Source organism: Dendropsophus ebraccatus, chromosome 12 (assembly GCF_027789765.1).
Source record: "Dendropsophus ebraccatus isolate aDenEbr1 chromosome 12, aDenEbr1.pat, whole genome shotgun sequence".
NCBI lineage: Eukaryota > Metazoa > Chordata > Amphibia > Anura > Hylidae > Dendropsophus > Dendropsophus ebraccatus.
Genome location: NC_091465.1, coordinates 81,470,644 through 81,491,339, shown reverse-complemented (window position 1 = coordinate 81,491,339; position 20,696 = coordinate 81,470,644). Strand labels below are relative to the sequence as shown.

The 20,696-nt window shown below is 42.9% G+C and overlaps 1 protein-coding gene across 4 annotated transcripts in view; it reads right to left on the bottom strand.

Moving 5' to 3' along the window:
- Positions 1–15,781, bottom strand: part of LOC138769079 (sialic acid-binding Ig-like lectin 13) — a 35,903-nt gene extending 20,122 nt beyond the window's left edge. For 2 of the 4 annotated variants that reach the window (XM_069947283.1, XM_069947285.1), the window contains exons 1-5: positions 15,692–15,781; positions 12,392–12,456; positions 11,948–12,310; positions 4,501–4,806; positions 1,409–1,672 (exon numbers count right to left, since the gene is read on the bottom strand). In XM_069947283.1, coding sequence (XP_069803384.1) covers positions 1,409–1,672; positions 4,501–4,806; positions 11,948–12,310; positions 12,392–12,434 — 976 coding nt within the window. In that variant the 5' untranslated portion in view covers positions 12,435–12,456; positions 15,692–15,781. The remainder of the gene's footprint in view (positions 1–1,408; positions 1,673–4,500; positions 4,807–11,947; positions 12,311–12,391; positions 12,457–15,691) is intronic. The other 2 variants (XM_069947284.1, XM_069947286.1) reach the window with 2 other exon arrangements.
- Positions 15,782–20,696: the final 4,915 nt, after the last annotated feature.

The following is a 20,696-nucleotide window of genomic DNA, read 5'->3' as shown; positions in this document are numbered from 1 at the left end:
GTACAGGTATCTGTATACATACATAGTACAGGTATCTGTATACATACACAGTACAGGTATCTGCATACATACATAGTACAGGTATCTGTATACATACATAGTACAGGTATCTCTGTATACATACACAGTACAGGTATATCTGTATACATACATAGTACAGGTATCTGTATACATACATAGTACAGGTATCTCTGTATACATACACAGTACAGGTATCTGTATACATACATAGTACAGGTATCTCTGTATACATACATAGTACAGGTATCTCTGTATACATACATAGTACAGGTATCTGTATACATACATAGTACAGGTATCTGTATACATACATAGTACAGGTATCTGTATACATACATAGTACAGGGATCTCTGTATACATACATAGTACAGGTATCTGTATACATACACAGTACAGGTATCTGTATACATACATAGTACAGGTATCTCTGTATACATACATAGTACAGGTATCTGTATACATACATAGTACAGGTATCTCTGTATACATACATAGTACAGGTATCTCTGTATACATAAATAGTACAGGTATCTGTATACATACACAGTACAGGTATCTGTATACATACACAGTACAGGTATCTCTGCATACATACATAGTACAGGTATCTGTATACATACACAGTACAGGTATCTGTATACATACATAGTACAGGTATCTGTATACATACATAGTACAGGTATCTCTGTATACATACATAGTACAGGTATCTGTATATACATACACAGTACAGGTATCTGTATACATACACAGTACAGGTATCTGTATACATACATAGTACAGGTATCTGTATACATACACAGTACAGGTATCTGTATACATACATAGTACAGGTATCTGTATACATACATAGTACAGGTATCTGTATACATACACAGTACAGGTATCTCTGTATACATACACAGTACAGGTATCTATATACATTTACAGTACAGGTATCTCTGTATACATACACAGTACAGGTATCTGTATACATACACAGTACAGGTATCTCTGTATACATACATAGTACAGGTATCTGTATACATACATAGTACAGGTATCTGTATACATACATAGTACAGGTATGTATATACATACACAGTACAGGTATCTGTATACATACACAGTACAGGTATCTGTATACATACACAGTACAGGTATCTCTGTATACATACACAGTACAGGTATCTGTATACATACATAGTACAGGTATCTGTATATACATACATAGTACAGGTATCTGTATACATACATAGTACAGGTATCTGTGTACATACACAGTACAGGTATCTGTATACATACACAGTACAGGTATCTCTGTATACATACATAGTACAGGTATCTGTATACATACATAGTACAGGTATCTGTATATATACATAGTACAGGTATCTGTATACATACATAGTACAGGTATATGTGTCAGGGCTGATTCTCCTTTTCCCACATAATTTCTGGCAGTACAGGAATAGGGCTCCATGTCTCTGGTCACTTTCCTCACTGTGATCTTCCGTCCGCTCCCCGGTAATCTGGATTCCTCTTTCCCTTTGTACCATTCATACTTAAATACATAAGTATTGGAGAAACTGTTACACTGTAACGTCACATCACTTCCTTCTAGCACCTCATCCTTCCCGATGATGGTGACAGTCACATGTTTAGGAGGATCTGTTGAAGGAAAATATAATTATGGTTTTATTATATCCAAAAATTCATCTTTGGGACTTCGTCTACAGACCAGGATCCATTACACATGTAGGCTATTACATCAGTCTTTAAAACTGAAAGAAAAATAAAATTTATATAAAACGTATAAATAATTAAGCAAACAATAAGGTTCTCATAGCCCATCTCTATTATCAGCAATACATTATACAGTAAGTATGCAGTCAGCTCCTGTACTCCCCCTAGTGGTGGCTGCAGACAGACAGTATTTTCAGGTTATATAGCACTCACAGAAACGAGTAACATAACAGACAGAGAGATAAAGAAGAGGAGTCCTCTGAAACATGCAATCCACCAGACACAGAAAAGGTGAGAGGTGAACTTCTCTCTGTCTGTTCCACCTATTCTCTTTAATCTTCTAACAGTAGCCGAGCATCAGTGGAAATGGGGACAGCACGGAGGATCTAACATGCATACAGTTCTCTGCTGCCTGGAAAAGTTGGATGCCATCCTCGGGCTTCCAAGAAAACATGGATAAAGCCTATTGCTGAAGGTGAATATTTGTGGGGTGAAAAAAAAATAAATATAAAATAAAAATAGTAAAATAAAAAACAGCAATTTAGCTAAATTTAGGTTTGTTTGTTTTTCTTACACATTGCAAGTTACTGTAAAAGTGACAGGTTATCTCTATTCTGTGGGCCAGTGCGAATACCGAGATACCCAACTTATCTAGCTTCTGTTTTATTTTAGTACTTTAAATAAATTACTTTTCTTTTTTAAATGAATTTGCTTAAATGCCCCCCTTTCTACACAGAAAAAATACAGATATACAGTACCGACCAAAAGTTTGGACACACCTTCTCATTCAAAGAGTTTTCTGTATTTTTATGACTATGAAAATTGGAGATTGTAGCGGCTGCTATTCCATCCGGTTTGCGTTTAGTTGGACCGCCATTTATTATTTAACAGGACAATGACCCCAAACACCTCCAGGCTGTGTAATGGCTATGTAACCAAGAAGGAGAGTGATGGGGTGCTACGCCAGATGACCTGGCCTCCATAGTCACCAGACCTGAACCCAATCCAGATGGTTTGGGGTGAGCTGGACCGCAGAGTGACGGCAAAAGGGCCAACAAGTGCCAAGCATCTCTGGGAACTCCTTCAAGACTGTTGGGAGACCATGTCAGGTGACTACCTCATGAAGCTCATCAGGAGAATGCCAAGAGTGTGCAAAGCAGGAATCACAGCAAAAAGTGGCTACTTTGAAGAACCTAGAATATTGTTTCACACTTTTTTGTTAAGTATACTGTATAATTCCATATATGGTAATTCATAGTTTTGCCTTCAGTGTGAATCTACAATTTTCATAGTCATGAAAATACAGAAAACTCTTTGAATGAGAAGGTGTGTCCAAACTTTTGGTCTGTGCTGTATACTTTCTGTCTATAAGGCTTAAAGAAGAAGTGCAGGAAATTTTTTATTAAAGTATTGTAGTATTGTATTGCCCCCCAAAAGTTATATAACTCACCAATATACATTTATTACGGGAAATGCTTATAAAGTGTTTTTTTTCCCCCTGTACTTACTACTGCATCACGGCTTTACTTCCTGGATAACATGGTGATGTCACTTCCTGGATAAAATGGTGATGTCACTTCCTGGATAACATGGTGATGTCACTTCCTGGATAAAATGGTGATGTCACGCCCGGACTCCCAGAGCTGTGCGGGCTGTGGCTGCTGGAGAGGATGATGGCAGAGGGATGCTCAGTGTCCCTTCAGTGCCCTGTTTCCCTTAGTGTCCCTCTGCCTTCATCCTCTCCAGCAGCCACAGCCCGCACAGCTCTGGGAGTTGGGTCGATACATTACCATGGTATCCAGGAAGTGACATCACCATGTTTTTCAGGAAGTGACATCACCATTTTATCTAGGAAGTGACATCACCATGTTATCCAGGAAGTGACATCACCATGTTTATCCAGGAAGTGACATCACCATGTTATCCAGGAAGTGACATCACCATGTTATCCAGGAAGTGACATCACCATGTTATCCAGGAAGTGACATCACCATGTTATCCAGGAAGTGAAACCTTGATGCAGTAGTAAGTGCAGAGAAAAAAGCACTTTATGAGCATTTCCAGTAATAAGTGTATATTGGTGATTTGTATAATACAATACTTTTTTGACGGACTTCTCCTTTAATTCCGGCTTATTTCTTGCCATAGTTTTTAACTTTGTTTTAGATGTAACTTTTTTTTACTGACGTACAGTATGATGCAACCAAAAAGCAGCAATTGTGGTTTTTCGACTATGTTTTTTGTAGATCGCTTATAATTTTTTTTAGATTAACAGATGGGAGCCATTGCGAGGATGCCAGTGGCGTGGTCATTTTTTTCTGTTGTTCTATTCCCGAGCACCGGCCCGGCCTAAAGTGAGACGATCTCTGCTCCCTTCTGTTGTACATTTTTCCTACATGAGGGAACAATAATAAAAACATTCTGGTCTCCTCCATATCTACCTGATGGACAACATGTGGACCTGACAATAGAGTCATGTGATTGGAGCTTCCCTTCCTTTCCTCTCTGACCTAGGGGACATTTGTATAACGATTTGACATGACTGGGTATCATGGGATGGCTGTTGTTTTTAGGTTTTTAAATATTATATGGAGACCATACAGTATGTATACAGAGAATAGTGGGATTCGGAAATACAGAGATATGTGTGTGTGTGTGGGGGGGGGGGGCTGGGGTACAGGCAGCTGCTAAAGGTATCACATATGTAACCATATGTAACACATGTGAAACATAAAAAAAAACCGGTCACCTACAGTGGATGTCCATTGTTTTGGATCTCTCCGTTATTCGTCCATTAGGATATGTAGTCGTGCACTGAACAGGATTCCCATCATCCTCATAGGAAGGGATATAGGTGAGTTCTGAATGTACTTTCCAGTGTCCTCTCCAGTATCCTTCATAAATCTCCTCTGATTGATGTGTAACTTCCCCCGGTATGTTATATTGAAGAGAAGGAGGACTGGAACCACATGTGTGATATACAGAACATCGTATAGTGGCGGCTTCTCCCTCAGTCATATCTTCAGGTACAAAAAACTGAGTGTATTCTGCATCTCCATCTGTAGAATTATATGTTGTACATCAGACGCCATTATTCATTCTCAGTTCTGTATATGAATATGCCAATCATGGGATGATGATTGATGATTGATGATTATGATATAATTCTATCTTATGCTGGATTATCAGTTGGCACTGAGTTCCTTTCTTTTTTCTTTTCTTTTTTCAGTTGGCACTGAGTATCATGTTTTCTATGGAAAGTTGGCTACTGCTTTTTGGCCACAAGATAGCTTTAACTTTTTGACCACAAGATGGCACAGGCTCCTAAGGTAGCACAGTGGTGCCTTGGATTACGAGCATAATTCATTCCGGGGCTGTACTAGGAAGGGCACGGAGCGGGCGCAGTATAGTGGAGGCCCGGCATGACTGGGTTCAGCTGGGACTGGAGGTAGCAGGGGAGGATGAGTAGCATGGGGATAAAAGGAGCAGGAGGATAGAAAAGGGTTAAAGGAAGGTGGTAAGAGGTTTGAAAAGAAGACAGGGGATTGGTGCAGGTCACTCACCAAAGGAGGAGCCGGAGTCCATATAAGAAGGAGGAGCACGTGGATTGTCAGTTGCCCGTCGGACCAGCTTCAGCCTGCCCGACCTAAGTAGCACTATGGGTTACGACGGTGGGTGGGTGAGGGTCTTTTTTGTTCTCTTTGTCATGACATCCTTGCATAGGGAGGTCTTGCAGGGCACATCAAATGGGCTTGGATAAATGGGGACCCATCATAGGGATGGCTTCCCTTCTATACAAGTTAGATGGTGATGGAAAATGTTGAGTTCAAATTATGTGTTGTTCCCTTTAGGATAGGGCCCTAGGAACGGTGTGGTGTATCGGCAGTACCATCTGACATATTGTCGGCTCTTGAGTCGGCGCGGTGCGGCAGGTACTGCCCTGATGGTGCCCTGCCAGACCTCCCTGGTTTTACAACTTACAGAAGTAATATTTTTTATAATAATTTGATAATATTTTTTTTAATATTTGACATGTTATTTATTGTTATGTTTCAAAGCACTTTAATAAAAAGCGAGGAGTAGGTTGAAGTTTGTGAAATAAAGGTAAAGGGGGAGGGGGTGGGTGTTGGAGTGTGGCCTTAAAGTGGGGAGTGTGTATTGGGGGGGGGGGGGGGGGGGGGGTGAGACAGAAGGAACTCAGCCATACCCAGAGTCATGAAATCCAAATCCACTCATAGGCTGGGTTCACACACTGTATACTTCAGGCAGTATTTGGTCCTCAAGTCAGGTCCTCATAGCAACCAAAACCAGGAGTGGATTGAAAACACAGAAAGGCTCTGTTCACACAATGTTGAAATTGAGTGGATGGCCATCATATAACGGTAAATAACTGCCATTATTTCAATATAACAGCCGTTGTTTTAAAATAACAGCAAAAATTTGCCATTAAATGACGGCCATCCACTCAATTACAACATTATGTGAACAGATCCTTTCTGTGTTTTCAATCCACTCCTGGTTTTGGTTGCTATACAGCCTCACAAATACAGCCTCAAATATACATAGTGTGAACCCAGCCTTAAACTAAAGCAATTTTTCCCATAAGAAATCACTGAAATGTAGACAATTGGTTTCACACCCCAAGAATCATTTTTTATTCTGAATAACATGTAAAACAAATGAAACAAAATTTAGAAACAGCTGAATATGTGATATTATAAGTTACTGTACAGTATAGCAGCATGTGGAGTATAATGTATAGTAACTGTATAACCCTGATAACACAGCAGCTGGATATGTGATATATAAGTTACTGTACAGTATAGCAGCATGTGGTGTATAATGTATAGTAACTGTATAACCCTGATAACACAGCAGCTAGATATGTGATATATAAGTTACTGTACAGTATAGCAGCATGTGGTGTATAATGTATAGTAACTGTATAACCCTGATAACACAGCAGCTGGATATGTGATATATAAGTTACTGTACAGTATAGCAGCATGTGGTATATAATGTATAGTAACTGTATAACCCTGATAACACAGCAGCTGGATATGTGATATATAAGTTACTGTACAGTATAGCAGCATGTGGTGTATAATGTATAGTAACTGTATAACCCTGATAACACAGCAGCTGGATATGTGATATATAAGTTACTGTACAGTATAGCAGCATGTGGTGTATAATGTATAGTAACTGTATAACCCTGATAACACAGCAGCTGGATATGTGATATATAAGTTACTGTACAGTATAGCAATCAGCATGTGGTGTATAATGTATAGTAACTGTATAACCCTGATAACACAGCAGCTGGATATGTTATATATAAGTTACTGTACAGTATAGCAATCAGCATGTGGTATATAATGTATAGTAACTGCATAAGAATGAAAGAAACAGCAGTTGTTTGTAGATACAGGATGGAACTGCAGATCCCCATAATGCAGTAGTGCAGTACAACAGGCTAGAATAGAGAAGCAGGGCTGCTGTCAGAGGTCTGTGTTGTCACATGACATGAATGGGGAAGGGGTGTGTGTTCAGCATGGACCAATCAGGACTGACAGAGACTGCAGGGAGTATGAAGGAATGAGCAGGACATATGTGAGCACATACATGCAGCACTCTCTGTCTGGGGAGAGAGGGGTTACAGCTATGGAGAGATTACCTCCACAGTCCTTTCCCCGGATGTAAGCCCCAGCCTGAAGTGGATCTGCTATGACTTGGAAGGTGAGGGAGACTTCCTGGGTCAGAGTACAGTACTGTAGACCACCTTGTGCAGGTACACTATGTGGGGGCTCAAAAGAGGGGGCTATACTATGTGGGGGGCTACAAAGTGGGGCTATACTACGTGGGGACTACACAGGGGGAACTATACTTTGTTGAGGTTGCTGCACACAGAGGGACCTGTGCTTTTTGGTGGCTCCTGCACATGAATGGGGCCTATACTATATAGGGGCTGCTACGGGGGGCACTGCGGCACAGGGGGAGGGGCAAGATGACAAAGAAACACAAAACTGAACAACAAGAGAAAAAGTTCCTCTGTGAGTCACTGAATAACTGCAATATAATCACCTTTAAGGTCTGCAGAGCCTGTGTATGGCCTAATCTACCAGTAAATGGTCACTGCGGAGGGAGAGCATTGCTCTTTGTATAGTGGATGTTATGCAGTAATGGTATAAGGGGGTATAAGTCACTAAATGATGAAGATCTGGTGATAATATTTGTTTCTTATGTAATGGTAATAGGTTATGCGGCTATAGGGTGTGGCTTTAGAGGCGTGGCACATTGCAGTGAATCTGTGTCCGCCATTCCTGAGCAGAGGAAGAAACTGAGATGGGAGGGGGAGGCGGTCTGTAGGCAAAGAACAGCTGCTGCTGCTTTCCTGAACCACATCTATGTTTACACTACTTTTTGTAGTAAGGTGTATTTGTGTAGGTGTGTGTGCATGTGATGTGTATTCAATTTGTATTTTCTGTGTATATGTGTGTGCTATATGCATGTCTGGTGTATGTGTTTGTACTAGCCATGTGTATATGTGTGTGGTTCGCCCGGTATGGGATCCGGTTCAGATTTTCCCAAAAATCCGAGTCCGATCGGATTCAGATTTTTGGAAATCCGCTCCGTTTTTTTTTTTTTCCCCTTGCTTTTTAAAATGGCAGCCGCCATTCTAGAAAGCAGGAAGTGTTCCAGGCAAGAAAAGCACTTCCCCATGATGCCTTGAACACATCCAATCAGCAAAGATCTTGCACTAGCCCACCCCCTGTGTGATGTCGGTGATTGTGATTGCTTTAAAAGGAGCGGTCACATGACCGTACCAAGCAGTGTGTAGAGGGAGAGAGAGAGAGAGAGAGAGAGAGAGAGGAAGCAATCTGCTGTTGTTGTGGTGTACTACAGATTACTGAGAAGATATTGTGGGAAAGGAAAGGAAAGATTAGGAAAGCGGAGAGGACAAACATCTAGTGATTGAGAGAGACATATAGAGAGGGCGAAAGATAGATAGATTAGGCATAGGACAGCAAAGGGTGCACAGAACCAAAATGTGCAGTACAGATATACAAGTCCTATACTTCTAAAGTGTGTATAACACATCTGTCTTTTCCTGAGAGACTAAAATACCTGGTTCAGGTGCATAGCATTATATCTTTAAAAAAAGTGCTATATACCCAATTTCTATACTTGGACCCTTCTGATTTAAAGTGTGTATATCACATCCATCTTATCCTGAGAGACGAAAATATCTGGTTCAGGTGTATAGCATTGTATCTAAAAAAAAACAAAAAAAAAAAACGTGCTATATACCCAATTTCCATACTTGGACCCTTCTGATTGAAAGTGTGTATATCACATCAATCTTATCCTGAGAGATAAAATATCTGGTTCAGGTGTATAGAATTATATCTTAAAAAAGGTTGACTACTGGTGTGCCTGCCCTTGCCTCCTTGTTGGCTACTGCTGGGCCTTAACTGGCATCCAGGTTGACTATTGCTGTGCCTGCCCTTGCCTCAATGTTGGCTACTGCTGGGCCTTAACTGGCATCCAGGTTGACTATTGCTGTGCCTGCCCTTGCCTCAATGTTGGCTACTGCTGGGCCTTAACTGGCATCTAGGTTGACTACTGGTGTGCCTGCCCTTGCCTCCTTGTTGGCTACTGCTGGGCCTTAACTGGCATCTAGGTTGACTACTGGTGTGCCTGCCCTTGCCTCCTTATTGGCTACTGCTGGGCCTTAACTGGCATCTAGGTTGACAACTGGTGTGCCTGCCCTTGCCTCCATGTTGGCTGCTGCTGGGCCTTAACTGGTTTCTTGGTTGACTACTGGTGTGCCTGCCCTTGCCTCCTTGTTGGCTACTGCTGGGCCTTAACTGGCATCTAGGTTGACTACTGGTGTGCCTGCCCTTGCCTCCTTATTGGCTACTGCTGGGCCTTAACTGGCATCTAGGTTGTCAACTGGTGTGCCTGCCCTTGCCTCCATGTTGGCTGCTGCTGGGCCTTAACTGGTTTCTTGGTTGACTACTGGTGTGCCTATCCTTGCCTCCTTGTTGGCTACTGCTGGGCCTTAATTGGCCTCCATGTTGACTACTGCTGCTCCTGCCTGGCCTCCATGTTGGCTACTGTTCCTCCTGCCTGGCCTCCATGTTGGCTCCTGCTGCTCCTGCCTGGCCTCCATGTTGGCTACTGCTGATTCTGCCTGACCTCCATTTTGGTTACTGTTGCTCCTGCCTGTCCTCCATGTTGGCTACTGCTGCTGCTCCTGCCTGGCCTCCATGTTGGCTACTGTTGCTCCTGCCTGGCCTCCATGTTGGCTACTGCTGATCCTGCCTGCCCTCCATGTTGACTACTGTTGCTTCTGTCTGACCTCCATGTTGGCTACTGCTGCTCCTGCCTGGCCTCCATGTTGGCTACTGTTGCTCTTGCCTGGCCTCCATGTTGACTACTGTTGATCCTGCCTGGCCTCCATGTTGGCTACTGTTGCTCTTGCCTGCCCTCCATGTTGACTACTGTTGCTCCTGCCTGGCCTCCATGTTGGCTACTGCTGATCCTGCCTGCCCTCCATGTTGACTACTGTTGCTTCTGTCTGACCTCCATGTTGGCTACTGCTGCTCCTGCCTGGCCTCCATGTTGGCTACTGTTGCTCCTGCCTGGCCTCCATGTTGGCTACTGTTGCTCCTGCCTGGCCTCCATGTTGGCTACTGTTGCTCCTGCCTGCCCTCCATGTTGGCTACTGCTGCTCCTGCCTGCCTTCCATGTTGACTACTGTTGCTCCTGCCTGGCCTCTATGTTGGCTACTGTTGCTCCTGCCTGGCCTCCATGTTGGCTACTGCTGCTCCTGCCTGGCCTCTATGTTGGCTACTGTTGCTCCTGCCTGGGCTCCATGTTGGCTACTGCTGCTCCACCTGTTTCCTGCATAGACCCTGTAATGGTGAATATTGAAGTTTAAAAAAAAAAATTACTTTGAGATACCGAAAAGATAATGATGTTATTGACATGTAGAGCCCTAAATTCAACCAAATACACTACCCCCGTATCATATAGATGCTTTAAACTATGAAATCTGAAGAAATCCGAAATTCGGGCCGACCGAACTTTCCGAAAAAATCAGAAAGTTCAGTCGGACCGAACTTTTGAAAAGTTTGCTCATCTCTAGTATGCATGTCATGTGTATATGTGTGTGTGAGTGTGCACAGAATCTAGTTATGCATGCAGTTTATAGGTGTGTAGTATCCAGATTTATATATAAATGTGCGCAGTATACCAGTCTGGTGTGTGTGTGTGTGTGTGTGTGTGTGCAGTATGCATGTCATGTGTATATGTTTGTGTAGTATTCAGCCATGTGTATATATGTCCATACAGTTTAGTCATGTGTATATGTGTGCAGTATGCATGTCATGTGAATATGTGTGTGCAATATAGAGTTATGTGTATGTGTGTGTGGTATCCAGTCATGTGTATGTATGTGTAGTATGCATATATTCATTCGTTAGAAGGGGTGGGCCGGTTGGGGGATCGGCATACCCAGTGCACCAAACTGCCTCGTTGCATTAATTTGTACAGAATAAAAATGGGCCCTCTAAACCAGGGCCGGCTCCAGGGTTTTTGTGGGCCCTCGAGCAACAGAGTCTCAGTGGGCCCCTCACCTATCCACTATGCACAATCACTTGAGACACCACTAACATACACAAACACACATTATTGACACAGACACTGACTGACTGACTTACTGACCGAGTGACAGACACAGACTAATTGACACACTTACAGACATAGACACTTACACACAGCATGTACAGCTCAGTTTTCTCTCTCTTCCTCTCGGGCTGCTCTCCACACTGTGAGGTTGAGGACCTTCGGGTTATGTGATCAGGTCCTTATTCCTTTTCTCACTCTGTGCAGGTCCTGCTCCATCTCATCTGATGTTCAGCCTGCTCACCTTGCAGTACAGTGAGGGGGCTGAACATAAGAACACCGGGTCCCTCTCCCTCTCTGGGCCCCTAGAGGCACTGTGGGCCCTGGCACTTGCCCAGGTAAGCCCTGTGCTGACGCCGGCCCTGCTCGAAAGTAATTCCTCTGGTGGGCCCTGTATACACTGCATTATACCTAATAGAAATACATATGTTACCATTAAATATAATGATAGAAGACAAGTGAGAAGATTCCCAGTGGTTCCTGGTATCAGTCATAATATATATTTACCTGAGACATAGAGATTAACACCTCCAGTTGGTTTCTTATATGCATTTATATATGTATCCTCTATGATCCCTGGATAATATTTGCCACGATCTTCCCTCCTCACAGGATCTATCCGCAGGGTGCAGCTATTATTCCCTGGTACCAGTGAGGTCCGGCCTCTGTATTTCTCCATTACTGCAGATGAGTCTTTTGTGTTTAGGATTTCTTCATAATCATTATTGTAATATAAGAACCATAAAGTGCTAGACGCTCCTGGTCTCCCGGCAGGATCATATGTACAAGGAATCTCCACACAGGAGCCGAGCAGAGCAGTGATATGTTCAGGGATCTCCCATTGATGACATACAGAGCCCAGATAGAAGCCTGGAGACAATGACACAACATGAGGCTGGAGTCACAGAATCTCATTCTATCCGATTGTTCTGGAATTGTGAGACTATTTACCTTGACAGATGAGGAGAAGATAAACCTGCTTCACTGCCTCCATTCTGTATGAGGATGGTCAGCGACTAAATCAGGAAAGATATAACAGGGAATAAATATAATTAAGTGTGACTATTATTTAACCCTATTCATGACCAGGCAATATATCTATACGGGGGCTTGTTTTTTCCGGGACAAGTTGTACTTTCTATTGGTATCATCTTTTGGAACATACTGTATAACTTTTTATGCTTTCTTTAATTCCCCCCTTGGAAACAAATAAACAAAATACAGCGATTCTAGTGTAGTGTTTTTTGTTTTTTTTTGCCCTACCCCAACCACTAGGTGTCACATTCCCCTAGAGCACAGCTTCAGTCCAGGGAGGTTTAGCCACACACACACACACACACACACACTCTCTAGTGACCCACACCACTATGTGTTGCTAGACTCAACCCCCAGGGTAGCCGGAGATAAGGGAACAACCCCTCTTGCCTACACTTTGGATGCTTAACCTCAAGACAGTCACCACCACCCCCCATCCCCCCCCCCCCCCCACCCCAAAGAAGGAGAAACTAAAGGGGACTGTACTGCAGTAGAGCACAGTGCAAGATAGACACTCTCTACTGACTTTCGCTAAGCTGAGCAGGAAGGAAACTACTAGCTAGCTACCCCCAACGACAAAAGCCTGGGGCTCATACTACCAATCAGAATGAAGCAATTGGCAGCGGGTTTAGCAGCAAATCTTACTTTGCCGGATTTCCTTTGCTCATCTCAAGTAACCAGGTTAAGGTGAGGATTAAGTCCAATTATTGGAAAAATCACTTGGAATTCTATTTGTGGATATAAAGGTACAGGGAAGTGGTCTGCTTATTAGGCCCCTCTGTGATGTCAGCACCTCCCCTTCCCCTCTATATAAGTCGGTTTAGTAACGGAGGTGGCCAGTTGGCTGTGTATGGAGGAGAGAGCAGGATGGCAGCAGGCAGTTAGAGCAGAGCAGGGAGAGACTAACAGAACAATATAGAGATGGAGAGGAGAAGAGGGCTGATAGTGGGTGTTTTTTTGTTAAAGATGTCAACCAAGTGATTTTCTAATCTAAACCAATTTTAAATATCATATGTGGCTTATTAGTAATACCTCTACTATCCAATCAGCTTTAGAAAACTAGTCCAAACAGGATTCACATCCAGAGAAGAGACATAAATCTCTCTGGTTATAAACTCCAGGGCCATTAGTTGTCCCGCCATTTTCCTTAACGGGGAAGCAGGTCTCTTTCACTGTCTTTCTTTTTCCTAAATTAGTCATACCTCTCAGGTATATCCATCCGCTCCTGTGAAACCTCTTAATTTGTCCTTTTCTTTGTTATCAGTTCTCCAGCAACTCTCCTGTCTTTCCTAGACACCAATATTACAGATTTACCTGAGCGACCAGTGCTTTCTGCGGGAGACTTATTTAAAAAATTGAATGAGATTTTTTTTATTGAATTTTAAAAATTATATAAAAATTGAATTAAAAATTTAATAAAAATTTAAATAAAAAAAATTAATTCAAAATTTGAATAAAAAAATTCTTTAGGGTAGAGTGGCTAAGACTCTGGGGGGAGCGCTAGGCTTGAAAGAAGCTCTCTTGTTGATGGTCTTTTAAAGCTTACATAACAGGAGACAGGGCTGAGAAAAACATCCTGCCCTTGCCACAAATTAGTGTTGGCACTGCTTCGTGAAGATCCTTTTGATGATTGCTGGCTCCGGGATTGACTACTGACTGCCATGAATCAAGACTTTGGAGGATCTTTTCTACAATATCAACCTGGCTAGTATTCGCCTGACCACTGGTTCTTACTGGTAGCTGCTATCTTCATCAAAGCCCCTTGGGACAGCCACCACGACCATGACCCCTGAGTCATTCCTGAATGCTCTTATTGATGATGGTCGATCAGTTGAACTGCATCAGACTGCGTCTCACGCTGGGTCACTCTACGTCTATTTAGAATAAAAATTAAATAAATTGAAATCCAAATTAAATTGTCACTTATATTGGTGCCACGTAACCTAACAGGAGATACAAAAGGTTCCACACAAGGGGAGGTGAAAGGGAACTTGAAAGGAGATTGGAATGTTTTAAATGATTATTTAGAAAGTTTATAGATTTTATGCCACTGTTCCACCAAGGTCCACTGCTGTCCAGGGTAAAAACTGAATGAATGACTGGCTGATTAACATTTTATTTTTTTTTTTCAATTCAGATTTTCCAATTTTGGACACTTTTACAAGATCATGTGTTAACAAATTTGTCCTTCTGTAATAGTCCCAGTACTGTGGCTGCTATAGTTCGGCTGTTTTATTGAAATTCAGTTTGACCCAAAATTTGTGAATCTCGTGAAACGAATATCCATCTTCTTCGCTAGTCTCTATTAATTAGCATTTATGTATTCCGGGAAACTTCTCACACTTCTATTCTGTCCCTTTCCATACAGTTAGCACATCATCTATGGACCACAAAAAAAGGCTTTATATTGGGCAAAGGGATTCTGCACATTGAAAATCAACTGATCTCCCAGGTCTGCCAAAAGTAAATTGGCAAAATGTTGTGCCACCGGACTAACAATCATGGTCCCAGCCCACTGGTGGAACCATCCACCAGCGAACTGAAACATGTTATGGATTAATACAAAATTTTGCATTTCACACACATAGCCAAGAACTATTGGATCTCTAAAGGCTCTCCACGTCAATACCGGCCAGAATATACTGGCCAAGTGTCACACTATGAAAAATCTTTGCAAAAATTCAAAAAATCCACAATATTTCACTTGCATCTTCAAGATATGACTGAACATTGTCTAAAAGGTGAGGCATCATCCAATCCAGATACTTTACCAAAGGTTCCATCACAGATCCCCTACCTGCCATGATCGGGCGACCAGGAGGTCGCTCAGTCAATTCATGTATCTTCGGGATCCAGTACCAATATAGTTGAACTGGACTTTCTACCATCAATATATTTGCAAATCTGGAGGAAAATATGTTCTGCTGAACCCCTCTTCGCAGGAAAGATCATATTTTAGACAGATAAGACTGGTAATTGTGGGATCTCCTTTTAAAGGTTTCAAAAAAATTGAAATACATTTTTTGATTTAAGATATAAACCAGGAAAAGTCAATCTGCGGGAGTGTGTTCTTGTTTCCCTGTCAGGGGTCTCATCAGTGTGGTCAGTAATATACACCCTAGGCAGGTCCTGTTTCATAGGTTTCAAAGAAGATCTGCCTGAGCGATCTGCTGTCAATAGTCATACAATATCCATAGATATCTAGTCGTCTCCTACCTGGTATCATGTGTCTTGATAGGAAACCATGCAGCCTTGCTCGGGCAGCGTCTGTGATCCTTCCCAGCTCCCGCTGTATATGTTTTGCTGTGTCAGTAATAATTCTAATAATAATTCTTCTGCTTATATGATCTGCAGTTGTCCTAAACTCTAAGGTCATTTCCAGGATGTCATGGGATCTGGTCTCACTGCCAGAGAAAGAGATGATTGCAGCAATTTATATATCACCCGCATTATATCATTATATAACTGTGTATATTAGTTGCCTAAAACATTATAACATTCATAAAGATCATTCATCATCTCATTCTGCCGAAACACAGCAAATTACCATCTAGAATAATCAAACAGCAGCCATAACCCGGGAATATACTATAACTACTAATATAAAGCTGTAGCAAAACTACTCCTCCTACCATGCCAAAGACTACAAAGATGGTGGTAGTTCCTCAATTACTAAAATAATGAAACAGTTACCATAACTCTAGTAATGTCCCATGATTTAATGGTGCGTTTACACAGATTTATTTGACAGATTCTTGAAGCCAAAGCCAGGAAGAGACTATAAACAGAGAACAGATCATAAAGGAAAGACCGAGCTTTCTCCTCTTCTCAAATCCATTCCATTCCAATCTGTCTGTGTAAACACCTGCTAACCTCACCACAACCAACCCAAGAAGGATTCTCCCCCACCCAAGGGACTAACTTCCTCTACAGCATGTAGGGTGCACTGTGATTGGGTGAAAAGAATGCAATAGAAGAATACAGAGAAGAGATAATAGTAGAGAGGAAAGCAGAAATCCTACTGGTTCACTGGCACACACAAACACAATAACCCTTTGCGATCCCTCAGCTGTGCAGCTTCCATACATCAATACATAATGCAGCAACATCTAGTGGTCAACTCTACTATTACTATTACTACTAATACTACTCTTACTATTATAAGACACAAAAAGGACAGACTTTTGTGAAGGGTGTGAGTAATAGTAACACCTCTAGTGGGACAACACCCATACATCAACCGGAAACTTCAGACACCTGAAAAAGGAAGGAAAAAATGTAAACTAAAGGTGGGCGGGTGGGCGAAAGATGAGCAGGGCTGGCTGTTACACTGTAGCTGGCTGGGGACTGCTTCCCGGAAGAGGTAGGTCCTCACAAATCTTCTTCAGGTAACTGTGGGTTAGGTCACCCTTGTCTACTCCGTGGATCTTCTAAATGTCAGCACAGTCACCCCCTAGAAGAGAAGCAGAGGGACTGATCCCCAGTAAGATAAAGCTGCTAAGTGCCAACATATCTTACTGACAAACGCTCGTCAACTTGAGGAATTCTTCAGTAGGAGGTCAACCTGGAGACATAGACCTAGGACTCGTAGTACCCTACCTGGTGGGCTACAAGCTGGTGGGGCAGAAGACGTATATGCCCAATTCATTTATATAGGTGAGTACAAGAAGTTCTTCCTACAAGTATCTACACAATCCCAATAGAGTATTGCACTACTTAGACAAGGGTCCCCACACTACCCTCGCTACCAAGTTTTCTACCTTTCACCTCTACCTGTATTCTACCTGCAGAGTTGTACTTTTTTGCACTAGCATCTGTGAGCAGTTCCTTTTTTTTTGTATGTCTTTTGTATTACACTGAAATGTTTACAAGTAAAGTATCAGCTACTGGTTAAGTGCTGGACTCTATCACCTTCTTAGCGATGCGCCTGCACCCTCACACCTCACTACTGTTTTACCAAGGGACCAGTGCCTGTGTGTCCAGGGGTGGGTACTACTGTTGCTGGCCACCGTGGCAAAGTTACCCCAAAACATCTGGGCCCACCAGCTGCCACAACAACCGCATGCACCACATGGGCCATGGCATGTGAACCACCATTTGCGAGGAGCACGAGGGGCTGTAGCAGGGGGTGTAGTGTTCAGGGCTAACTCGTGCAGTAGTCACGTGGCAAAGTGGTGATGCTAGTGTCTTCTGTGTACCCCACACACTATTAAGTATAGAGTGCAAAGTAAAGAGTTCCTCAGTAGCTGTACTGGGGGTAACGTAGACCACAAGGATCTGTACTGAGAGCAGCGGAGACTATAAGGATCTGTACTAAGACCAGCGTACACTATAAGGATCTGTACTGAGAGCAGCGGAGACTATAAGGATCTGTACTGAGAGCAGCGTACACTATAAGGATCTGTACTGAGAGCAGCGGAGACTATAAGGATCTGTACTGAGAGCAGCAGAGACTATAAGGATCTGTACTGAGAGCAGCGGACACTATAAGGATCTCTACTGAGAGCAGCAGAGACTATAAGGACCTGTACTGAGAGCAGCGGAGACTATAAGGATCTGTACTGAGAGCAGCGGAGACTATAAGGATCAGTCCTGAGAGCAGCGGAGACTATAAGGATCTGTACTGAGAGCAGCGGACACTATAAGGATCTGTACTGAGAGCAGCGGAGACTATAAGGATCTGTACTGAGAGCAGCAGAGACTATAAGAATCTGTACTGAGAGCAGCGGACACTATAAGGATCTGTACTGAGAGCAGCGGAGACTATAAGGATCTGTACTGAGAGCAGCGGAGACTATAAGGATCTGTACTGAGAGCAGCGGAGACTATAAGGATCTGTACTGAGAGCAGCTGAGACTATAAGGATCTGTACTAAGACCAGCGTACACTATAAGGATCTGTACTGAGAGCAGCGGAGACTATAAGGATCTGTACTGAGAGCAGCGGAGACTATAAGAATCTGTCCTAGAGCAGCAGAGACTATAAGGATCTGTACTGAGAGCAGCAGAGACTATAAGAATCTGTAAATATATAAAATGAGAAAAAAGATCAGGCACTCACCCATCAACGTGTCAATTTTCTTCTTTATTGTTCATAGAAAAATCATAAAAACGCAGGGAGAGGGAGCATGGCAAGCAGGTCTCAGCATGGCTGAGACCTGCTTGCCATGCTTCCTCTCCCTGCGTTTTTATGATTTTTCTATGAACAATAAAGAAGAAAATTGACACGTTGATGGGTGAGTGCCTGATCTTTTTTCTCATTTTATATATTTATGGATATTATCTAACTATCATTGAACACCACACGGACGTGTATTGAGTGTGTCTATATAGCTACTACTAACACAGGAGCTGTAGTGCCGAGTTGCTTCTACTAGTTGGACTATAAGAATCTGTACTGACAGCAGCGGAGACTATAAGGATTTGTACTGAGAGAAGCAGAAACTATAAGGACCTGTCCTGAGAGCAGCGGAGACTATAAGGATCTGTACTGAGAGCAGCAGAGACTATAAGGATCTGTCCTGAGAGCAGCGGAGACTATAAGGACCTGTACTGAGAGCAGCAGAGACTATAAGGATCTGTCCTGAGAACAGCTGAGACTATAAGGATCTGTACTGAGAGCAGCGGAGACTATAAGGATCTGTACTGTGAGCGGTGAGGTACCCTAGGAATCTCTGCTAGGCCCTGTTTGTGTTACCACTTAGTTGACAAGCATGAAAGTAAATTATTTGTTTATGTCAATGATATAAATCTCTGTGGGACACTGGCAGCTCAGCCGGATAGTGAAAGTCCATGAGAAGCCTGAAGTGAGGGTAAATCTACTAGACAGGGATGATTGTTGATATCCTGTATGTAGAGTAATAAAGGAGAAGACTTATAAATTGTGCACAGGATCAGCAGAGCAGTCACCCATAGCAACCAATCAGATTCCAGCTTTCATTTTTTAAAAAGCCTCTGGGAACTGAAAGCTGGAACCTGATTGCTTGTTATGGGTAACTGCTCCTCTTAATATTTATACAGATACATAGACTGGAATACAAATGGGATAACTGAACTAAAAAAGGACTGAGTATTGCGGATACACGTAAGATAAGTGCTCAATGTCAAGAGGCGGCAGCTAAAGCAAATATAATTTCTGGTTGTTTAAAATAAGAAATTACGAATTAAAAAACACCTGCATTTGCCCGAACACCGGCTGTTGTGTCATGTCACCACTTGCCATGAGTGGCCATGGATGGCAGACTTATGTGATGTTTTAAGGATATTCAAGGAGTCCACCAAGAGGGTCAGCTGTGACGATGCCATAGTGAGCCTAACCATCCCACTCCAATGCGTCGTTAAAGGATCCCTCATCGCCATTAGGGAGAACACCTTGCACAAACCGGAAGCCGGGATAGGAGGAAACATGATGGGACTAGACAGTCACACTACACTTCTGTCACCTTCTCAGCATCGATTCCTGGAGGAAGAAGAGAAGGCGGAGGAGGCTCTTGGCCACATTGTCGGTAAGGCTAGCGGTGCAGTTGTGTGCGTCCCATTGGTCCAGCAAGGATGGGGCGAAGAGGAAGCAGAGGAGGAAGAGGAGGAGGAAATATTGAGTGATCCTTCTGGTTTGGGCAGCGAAGTGATGCCAATTCACATGGCTGAATTTATGTTGGGCTGCTTTGCAAGAGACAAACGCGTTGTCCACATAATGGGAAGCAAAAAATACTGGGTTTTCGCAATGCTGGACCCCAGTATAAACATAATGTCTCCTCATTCATTCCAATAGAGGAGAGGACCACCAGACTACTTGAGTACCAGGGAGAACTGCTGCAGAATATGATGAGATATGAGATATTTCCACTTTCCATTGCTATTACAGGGAAGAGAGTTCCTCCCAAAGCTGGACAAGATCTATCAGGTCAACGGCCACCAACTGGACACTCTCCAAAGTATGGGACACGTTCATGGCACCTCCTCACCAAAGTACCATCACTGCAGGGCCTAGTACGAACAGGAGGGACAAGTATCGGCGGATGTTGCGGGAGTACCAGGCCGACCGCAACCCTGTCCTCCCCGATCCCTTGGTATTTAATCTCCAAGTTGGACACGTGGCTCGAACTCTTATTATACGCCTTGGAGGTGCTTGCCTGCCCTGCTGCCAGCGTTCTGTCTGAAAGAGTCTTTAGTGCAGCTGGGGGCATCATCACAGATAAGCGTAGCCGCCTGTCAACTAACAG